The sequence below is a fragment of the Penaeus chinensis genome, chromosome 43 (genome assembly GCF_019202785.1).
Source record: "Penaeus chinensis breed Huanghai No. 1 chromosome 43, ASM1920278v2, whole genome shotgun sequence".
NCBI lineage: Eukaryota > Metazoa > Arthropoda > Malacostraca > Decapoda > Penaeidae > Penaeus > Penaeus chinensis.
This window is the reverse complement of record NC_061861.1, coordinates 2,023,846-2,033,845: the sequence shown is the minus strand read 5'-3', so window position 1 is coordinate 2,033,845 and position 10,000 is coordinate 2,023,846. Positions and strand designations below refer to the sequence as shown.

Sequence of the window (10,000 nt, the reverse complement as noted above, 5' to 3'; positions counted from 1 at the left end):
GATAGCTTAGTCACTAAAGAATTAATTAGTAGTCCTACCTGATATCTCCTTTTTAAACCTGTTTGTGAATATGAAATAAAAGTTCATATGATTATTACTGTTAGCATTAGTAGTCTACCATTATAATGCTTATAATGTCAATGATGATGATGGTAATGTCTGTAATGAATGTGATAATTAAGGTTGTGGTCTTACTAAGATCCTCTTTTGAGAAAATGCATGTAAAGCCATCTATTGGGGGGGAGGGGAGGTGACTATTGTGGATAGTGGATTTACATAACAGGTCAAAAAAGCAGCTTTTCACCCCTATGCTGCCAAACTGAGAGTGATATCTGCCAAGATGTATGTATACATATACATACTTACTTACATATATTTTTTGTCTGGCTGCAGCACTAACTCTGTAACAATATGTAACAAGATATTCAGTTTATACATGAGTGTGTTTTGTTTTTTCTCTCTCTCTCTCTCTCTCTCTCTCTCTCTCTCTCTCTCTCTCTCTCTCTCTCTCTCTCTCTCTCTCTCTCTCTCTCTCTCTCTTTTCTTTCTAATTTAGCCCTTAACATGTGTTATTATTATTGCTGTTGTACTGTTGTTATTATTTGCTTGTGTATTTATGGTTTTGATTATTATCATTGTCATTATCATTATGATGATGATAATTATCACTGTTATTATTGTCATTGATATTAGTATTAGTTTTATCATCATCCTCAACCCTATCTGAATCTCATCTTATTGTTGTAGGTTTTTATTACCATTTTTATTACAAGTATAATATTTTTCTCCCTCCCTCCCTCTCTCTCTCTCTCTCTCTCTCTCTCTCTCTCTCTCTCTCTCTCTCTCTCTCTCTCTCTCTCTCTCTCTCTCTCTCTCTTTACTCTCTCACTCTCTTTTACTCTCTCTCTCACTCTCTCACTCTCTTTTACTCTCTCACTCTCTTTTACTCTCTCTCACTCTCTTTTACTCTCTTTTACTCTCTCACTCTCTTTTACTACTCTCTTACTCTCTTTACTCTCTCACTCTCTCTTACTCTCTCTCTCACACTCTCTTACTCTCTCTCTCACACACTCTCTTACTCTCTCTCTCACACACTCTCTACTCTCTTACTCTCTCACTCTCTCACTCTCTCACTCTCTCACTCTCTCACTCTCTCACTCTCTCACTCTCTCTCTCTCTCTCTCTCTCTCTCTCTCTCTCTCTCTCTCTCTCTCTCTCTCTTTCTCACTCTCTCTTTTTCTCTCTCTCTCTCTCTCTCTCTCTCTCTCTCTCTCTCTCTCTCTCTCTCTCTCTCTCTCTCTCTCTCTCTCTCTCTCTCTCTCTCTCTCACTCTCACTCTCACTCTCTCACTCTCTCACTCTCTCACTCTCTCACACTCTCTCTCTCTGTTCATATACATACATTTACAACTACCATTGATATTATTCTCTTTATCTCTCCTTCCACAGTTGCAAAATGAAGCCAACTTAGACAACGACTTTATCCGCGAATATTTTCAGTCCCAGCAGGCCCTCTACAGGCAGCAAATTGAAGCTAGAAGACAGTATAGAGGTTGGTGATTTTGGCTTTTAGCTGGAATACGAGCATAGTAGACAATGATGGAATCCAGGTGGATTTCAATAAATCTAGTTTTACATTGTGGGTTTTTCTACCAATGAAGCTTATCTTTAATTAACTCTTTATTTTGCTTGGCTGAACTAAAAATGAATATATGCATACATTCATGTGGGGAATTTGATGGGTCTGCACCTTTGTATTTCCACTACTTTCCTGTATTTTTCTTGCAGACATCAAATTGGATTTTTTTTTTTTTTATCTATTGGACTCAAACACAATTTTAATCTCTTTTGTGGTAGTATACAAAATCCTTGTTATTTTCCTTTTTTTATGTTTAAATCAATCATTTTCACATACAGTTAGAAACTTATTAAAATTTGAGTGCAATTCTGTGTATCCCTTTATTGAAGCCATAAGAAACCTTTGATGTATGTACTGTGTCATGCACTCTCTCTTTGTTTATACTTTTAACAAAATTGAGCTCTCCTCAATACAAAATATAATGCATTGAACCTTGTTTTTCCTAGAAACCAGTGGAGAAGGGGCAGCACCATCAACTCCAGCAGCGGCTCTGCCCTCAGTCCAACAGGCGGCCCTTGGGGGCTCTCAGCAACCAGGCAAAGCCACTCCCTCATCCCACAGCACCTCTCCAGCATCTTCATCAACAGCAGCAGCTGGAGGAGGAACAACCAGTGTTGGTCGAGTGCACATACATCCTGTGAGCAAAACTACTCCAGATTTAACTGCGAAAGCAAGCTCAGGTCCTGCTCACAAGCCATCCCCAAGCCCCTCTGTCAGAACCTCCTTAGCTGCTGGCGTAACCTCACTGTCATCTGGCGGACAAGCACCAGCGGCTAAAGAGGGTGCTGCAAAGGCTTATGCAAACACAGTGGTTGGTACTGCACCTCGTATAACTAGTGGTGAATCTTCGGTACCTTTGACCACTCGAACACCGCCTAGAGAAAAGCCACAGACTCAACTTACCATTAAGGTTAGTTTTTTCAACTTCCTTTTTACCTTTGTTGTTCTTCATATTTTGTGCTGAAAGTCAGCAGTTAAGAAGTGCATTAGAGTCCCAGAAGCAATTGTTGATCTCTCTGCCCTGTTCTATTAGTAGTGTATGTTTTTTCAGAATTGTGTTCATTGAAGAAGTGTTCTTTTGTATGATGGTATAAGTCCCTTTATAGTGGTGCTCATGTGTTTTGCAGGTTAAATTAAAGAATGATGCAACAGCAGTAACCACCCCACAAACACCCTCAACATCATCAAGTTCCAGTAGACCTAGTAGAAGTTCAGCACGTGCTGCTCGAGAGCTCAGTAGAGTCTCACTCGAAGACTCAGAGGAGGAGGATGACTCTGAGGGAAGGGAGGAGCGTCAGCCACCTGTGAGGCGTTCCAGGAAGCGCTCAGCGCGGCACTCGCAGACCCCAGAGGATCCTGACTTTGTCGCAGCGGGCACCAGCCACTTGAGCAGTCCCCCGAGCAGTGATCTCAAAGACAGAGTGCCGTCTCTTAGGATTAAGTTACCTGAACCTGTGCCTAATGTGAATTTAAGTGTTTCAACAACAGTTGATGAAAAACCAAAGAAAAGAATAGAGAGTGTATCTATTAATAGGAAAGAACCTAATAGTTTATTGGATGCAAAGTGCAGACGCCCTGTTCATAGCATTAGGAAGCACGTGAATGACCCTCCACAAGACATTGAAGGCTCGCTCAACAGAGAGACCTTAGTACCTGATGTAAGTGTTAGATCCGCCGGTGATAATCTGAAAAATCCATGTCTTCAGGAAGGACCGAAACCCCCAGGGAAAAGCGGAGGCAGTGTTGGTGATTCCAAGAACTTGAAAGATACATCGGTCAAACCTGATTCTCCTGTGCCATTAGACTGGTTGAAAAGATCGCTAAGGACTAACCCTAAAAAACACGAACCCAGTGAGGCCGGTTCAAATTCACAGGGACCAGACTATGCAAGTTTACAACCAACGGTTTCGCTGAGACGTATAGAGGCTGTACCCAGCACAGAGAGACAAATTGCCAAAGATGAACCAGTAGTGAGTCCTGTTAGCTTGAGTTGGAAAAGCCCAAGTGCTAGTGAAAGTCAAGAACCAGAAAGAAAAGCAGAAAGAGAAAGTTCTACGAGGAGAGAGAATACGAGAAATCAGTTGGAAAGCAAATCTGGAAATAAACTAAGTGCAGAGGAAAGATTAGAGGCTTACAGTTCCATCACTGTATCAAAAGTTGATACTCTAAAAAGAAAAGAACCGAGTGATTTGAATACCAGTAAAGGAGTAGAGTCGTCAACATTAAGAACACTCCTTACAGGTGAAAGTAAAGATATTGTTATAGTAGCTAACAAAAACAAATCTGCAGCTGTTGAAGCACAAGACCAGCCTGACCAGAAGCATTTGCCCAGTTTGAAAAGTCCTCAACAGAGATCAAAAAGCACAGAAGACCTAGGTGTTAGTGCATTAAGTTTGGTAATAGTGCCCCCAGCAGAGAGTTTGTCCAGCACCAAACAGAGTGTAGGAAGAACCGTTGGGGAAACTCAAGTTAAAACTGTGATATATGAGTCCAGTGATCCAGAATGGAAAACTGATAGTACAAAGCCACATTCTGATTGCAAATTCTCAAAAGAAACTGCCGAAAAGAAGGAACCTGACAAACACACTCAGGTTGCTCAAGACGTCACTCAAGGGCCAAATGTTAAAAGGGACCCCAGCGTTATAGAGGAAAATTCAAAAACAGGGCTTGAATGCAGCACTTCAGGTGGAACAACAGTTGCATCTGGACACAAGGCAGCTAGTCTACCAACTGGTCCACTCAAAACAAAGATCTGGGAAAAGTTGCTGACAACAGCACAGAAGAAAGACGTTTCCAAAGACACCCCAAAAGACTTGACCAAAAAGGAGGAAAAAGAGGAAACTTCTCAAGTTCAGCAGACTGACCAGCATATAAAAACAGAAACTGATGTAAAGAAAGAGTTTGACAAAGATCAAGAGACAACAGATGAGACTTGCTCTAGCCAAGGAACTGAAAGCTTAGATAAGCCAACTGAACATCACGCTCAAGCCACAGATGTAAAGGCAGTTGTGATAACCAACACCCAGATAACTGAAGCTGTGCACAAACCTGGTGAGTTGCTAGAGAAGAACACCAGAAAACCAAATCTCAAAAGTGAGAAAGGAGATGCTGCCCAAGAAACCAGCACAAAGGAAGAACTGAAAGTGTGTTCATTATCTGGAGCTCAGCAGGTGCCCCAGAAGGATACCCTTACTTCAGGAACCAAAAGGGAAGTACTTCCTGAAACCCCAAAAGCCCCTGTAGTAAATACTCTTGGCAAACCAGCACCTGTTGCAAAAGCAAAATTGATTCCAAATTTAAAAACATCTGTTACGGTTTCAACTGCAAGTGAAACTCCAGCCTCTACAAGTTGGAGAAAGGAAACAGTTTTTAAGATAGAGGAGACTGAACCAGTTTCAGAAGAGGAAGTCAAGGCAGGTGCCCCATCTAAACAGGAGAAATTAGGGGAAGCCAGTAAGGAACCTAAAAACAAAAGCACAGATATCCAGATCCATAGAAAAGAAACTCTTGAACCAGTTACTGACAAGCCTCTGAAGGAAGAGCAGACTCTTCCAGATTCATCAGATTCAGATAAAAGAGAGCAATCTGATAAAAGTCAGACAAGCAAGAGCAAATGGAATAAAGCCTCCAAGGAAAGTCCATCTGAACAGGAATCAGACACAGAGAAGAAGCCAGACTTGGAATCACAACCAGACCCCACAACAACACCAGTTCCAGAAAAGTTACTGCCTCCAGTTGCAAAAAGATCACAGGCTGATAGCAAGAGTGGGTTACAATCTGAACCTAAAGTTGAACCTCCTAAAAAGATAACCAGCGTTGAATCAACAAAGCTTTTGGAAGACAGAGGAAAGTTTGCCCCTTGCCCAGCAGATACAGAGGATCAGCAGGTTAACCCATCTGTAGAGAGCAAGGAACAAATTGATCCTGAGCCGTGCAAGGAATCTGGTGTGTCCCAGGAACTAAGTTTTGTAAAAGTAGGAAAACTTGAAAGGCCACTGCCTACAGATACCAGCTTAAAAGAAACTAGAGAAGCAGAGGAAAAGGCAGAAAATCAGCCATTTGGCCACAACCTAGATAAAGTAAATGTCTCAAGCAGTGAGAAGGAGAGATCGCAGATAGTGACTAGTACAGAAGGAAGGATTAATGAAATACCTGTTTCAAGCCAACACAGATTTTTAGCATTTGAAACTGCTAAGAAAGAAGGAACTGATTTGAGAGAGCTAGCAAGTATTGAGAAAGATCAGACACATCAAGGTACTACTGTAAGTCCAAGAAGTCTATCTGTTACAAGCCAAATAACTGAGTGTAAAGAAGATCCAACTACAGCCAGTAAAGTAACATCTTGTGAAGAAGAGTCAGTTACAAAAGTCAAAGTAGAGGCTAGGAAAAAGGAACCAGTCTCAATTTCAGATCGCACACATACTAAGAGTGAACACTTAAACAAAGTTTCAGGTGTGAAAGATCCTCCTGTTTCCAGTAAATTAAAGACTTCTGAAAACACTACAGTTTCTTCAAGCAAAGATACTCTTCTTAAGAGAGAAGAACCAGTCCCAGCAGATGAAGTTGACCTCCCTAAGAGAGAAGAACCAGCTCCAGCAGATAAAAGTGATTCACAGCTCACAAGCAAAGTAATAAACAGCAAAGAAGAACCAGCAGTATCAAGCAAACTTTCAGCAATCAAAGCTGCAAGTATTGAACAAAATCCATCATCTGTAATAGAAGTTACATCTTGTGTGACAGATTTCACTACTGAAAAGTCAGAAAGTGAGAAGAAAACAGCCCTCACTTCAGAAGATTCTGTTAAGAAAGACCCGACTGTAACATCTGATAGTGAGAAAGAATCGCCTCTGACAGCTAACGCTTCCAGCGGGGAAAAACAACCAGAAGTCTCGTCAGGAGTCTCTAAATTCAAGGAAAAAACATCTCTCACAGCAAAAGTTACCGAGCTAGAAGAAAAACCAGTTATTACCACTAGTGCTGGAAAATCTGTTACAACAGAAGTTCAGAGTCAAGAGGAAAAAACATCCGTCTTATCAGAAGTTTCTGCTGAAAAGAAAGGGCTTGCTGTCACAGGTGAACTCCAAATCTGTAAAAAAGAAGCACCAGTTATATCAGAAGGTCTTAGTAGTGAGAGAGAACCATCAGTGACATCTGAACTCTCCAGTACTCAACCATCTCTTCCAGGTAAAGTTCTCAGTCAGGATAAGAATATCATCGTCACATGTGAAGTTTCAAGTAATCAGCAAGAATTACTCCCCACAACTGACATTTCTAGTGGTGAAAAAGGAATCACATCCGAAGTTCTTAAGAGTGAGAAAGAGCCATCTGTATCCTCTAAAGTTACACCAGTATTTCTCACTAGAAAAGAAAAACCAATACAGACACCTGAAGTTCCCAGTGTTCAGAGAAAACTGTCCGAAACCTTTAAAACTTCAAGTAACAAGGAAGAACCAGCTGACACACTTGAATTTCCCAGTAATGAGAAAGAACTGATTAGAACTAAAGCTCCAAGTAATGAGAAGGAATTAGCTGTAACAGGTGAAGCTCCCATTAGTGAGCAAGAATTAGCTACAAAATCTAAAGCAGACTCTGGTGAGAAAGAACCTTCTGTAAAATTGCAAGACTCCCCAAGTGAGAAAGAACCAGCTGTAAAATCTGAAGCCTCTACTAGTGAGAGAGAACCAGCTGTACAACTGCAAGACTCCTCAAGTAAGAAAGAACCAGTTGTAGAATTGAAAGCTGCCTCTAGTGAGAAAGAACCATCAGTAAAATCTGAAGTCTCTACTAGTGAGAAAGAACCAGCTGTAAAACTCCAAAAATCCGCAAGTGAAAAAGAACCAGCTGTAGAATTAGAAGCGGCCTCTAGTAAGAAAGAACCATCGCTAAAATCTGAAGCTTCTACGAGTGAGAAAGAATCAGCTGTACAAGCACAAGAATCCCCAAGTGAGAAAGAACCAGCGCTAGGATCAAAAGCTGCCACAAGTGAGAAAGAACCATCAGTAAAATCTGAGGCCTCAGCTAGTGAGGAAGAACCATCCATAAAACCAGAAAACTCCCCAAGTGAGAAAGAACCAGCTGTAGGATCAAAAGCTGCCACTAGTAAGAAGGAACCTGTGACTAAGAAAGAACCAAGTGTCGCATCAGAAGTTCCCATTAGTGAGAAAGAACCACAGTCAGCAGTCACATCTGAGAACGCTCCAAAAGATAAGAAAGAACCAACTACAACCTGCAAAACATTCAACACTAAGGAAGAATCAGTTGAAGATTGTAAAAAGAAGGAACAAACCGTAACAGACCTACTAAGTGATCAAGAACCAGCTGTGAAATTAGAAGTTTCAGAAAACCAGAAAGAACCAGCTTTAGAATCAAAAGCTTCTGATAGTGAAAAAGAACCAGTGACAAAGGGAGAAGCTACTGTCACATCAAAAGTTCCCGGTAGTAAGAAAGAGCCACTTCCTGTGGGGACAACTGAGAACACTCAGAAAGAATCAGAGGTCACACGTGAAGTTGCAGTCTGTCCACCCCCAGACTCTCAAATTAGTTTCACAGAGGCCAAAGCATCTAACATTGTTCGTGGTGTAAAGGCTGAAAGTGCAAAGGAATCAGAGGAACCAAAGGAACCACAAAAAGTTCCAGGAGCAGAGACAGACCTTGCAAAAACCAGTGTTGAGGAAGTTATACCTGAGGAAGTCTGTTCTGAGAGTGGTGCTGAACCAGAAGGAAACAGTCAAACTGCGTCAGAAGGTCTGCCCCTCCCACCTGTCCCTAGCCATTTGAACCAGTCTTTTAAAGCTCCAGTAAATGAGACCAAGTCTTTTTTAGAAGCAGAGGTTTCACTTGATTCCATACAGTCTGACTTGGAAGATAGAACTTCAGATTGCCACAAACCTGTATCAGGTAAGCAAGGAGTAGCATCACAAGAGGAAGGTTCATCTGTTGTGGCTGTAGATAATCATAAGGAAAAGGAATCAAAAGAAGACCCTGTAGAGTGTCACAAAGAGCTCTCTATCAAAGTAGGCCTATCATCACAAGACCTGAAAACTTTAAATAACCTCAAAGATCCTTACACAGAATCAAAGGTTCCAAATTGCCAGAGAGTCCTATCCTCTAGCCAGGGAAATTTGATTTGTGGTATTGAGAAGCTAAAAGTCCAAGAAAAAACACTTGGCAAGTCTACAGCTAGGCAAGATAATCAACAGATTTCAGCAGTAGATTTACTCGCTTCAAAGTCAGTTGACAAACAGCAAGCTGAATCTAAAGTTTCATGGCAAGGAAATGCTGAGGAGGATTCTCCCAAAAATACCAAGGCATCCAAAGCATTAGAATCAAAACTTTCTAAGGAATCGTGTGTAGAAGAGGGCCTATCTCATGTTGAAAAAGTACAAGCTTTAAAGTCTGTTACTGATAGGAGCCCAGAAATCGAACTTGGAAGTAGTACTGTCTGTATTTCAAAACAAAAAGAGTGTCAAGACCTACCTTCACGATTAGAAGATAAATTAGAAAAAAGAGATACTCCCATCTTGAAACCAAGTCCAGTTGATAAAGATTGTCTCAATTTCTTTGAGGATATTACAATTCAAGAGAGTTCATTATCATCTAAGAAGAGTGAATCTCATCAGGACGACAAACCTGACAATTCAGTTACAAAAGAGGAAGTATTATCTTTGAAGAGTGAAAGTGTTGATTCCAGTTCCTCAAAAAAGAGTGAAGCCACTTTGACTCAAGAGAAAGACAGTAGTGAGCCAAAAGACAAGAAGTCCCCTGATTCTGAAATCCAAAATCCTGTTGCAGAAGAACAATCAAAGGCTGTACCTGTTGAGCAACAGAACTCCCAATTTGACAGTAGATTATTAAAAGTCTTTCCTGAAACATCAAAACCGAAGGATCAAGATTTAGGCAGTGGTATTCACAAATCTTCCCTCAAAGTTTCCACAACTCTTGGTAAAGTCAGGAAACTTGAGAGTGATTCAGTATCATCACATCCACCAGATATTCGCAAAGATAAAAGTTATCCAATTACAGAAGATAAACTTCAACAACAAGAACAGTTTGGTAATCCCTTGGAATTAAATACTGATTTAAGTGTAGAGAATCTACGTTTATCTAAAAGTACAGTGTATGATCAGAAAGACTATAACTGTTCTCTCGGTTTTGTTAAGAACCCAACTGAAAGTATCACAAAGGAGTTAGACACTCCATTGAATGCTACAGCAACTGTTGAGGCTAAATCTTTGAGTGTATCAGCAGCACCATCTTATCAGACTGATTGTACAAGTGGAAACTCTCCCAGGGTTCCCATATCAGAACCCAATCCCTTTGTCAAGAGGACAGATACACCAGAGTGTGTCCTTAACTCACGTGC

General features: G+C 40.9%; 1 protein-coding gene across 3 annotated transcripts in view; it reads left to right on the top strand.

Annotated features, from left to right (window-relative positions):
* Positions 1-10,000, top strand: part of LOC125048191 (microtubule-associated protein futsch-like) — a 34,932-nt gene that overhangs the window by 13,566 nt on the left and 11,366 nt on the right. For all 3 annotated transcript variants that reach the window (XR_007116800.1, XM_047646761.1, XM_047646762.1), the window contains exons 3-5: positions 1,449-1,551; positions 2,085-2,548; positions 2,766-10,000. The exon at positions 2,766-10,000 is cut by the window's right edge and continues 247 nt beyond it. Coding sequence is in view for 2 of the 3 variants with exons in the window: in XM_047646761.1 (XP_047502717.1) it covers positions 1,449-1,551; positions 2,085-2,548; positions 2,766-10,000 (7,802 nt within the window). In the remaining variant the exon portion in view is untranslated. The remainder of the gene's footprint in view (positions 1-1,448; positions 1,552-2,084; positions 2,549-2,765) is intronic.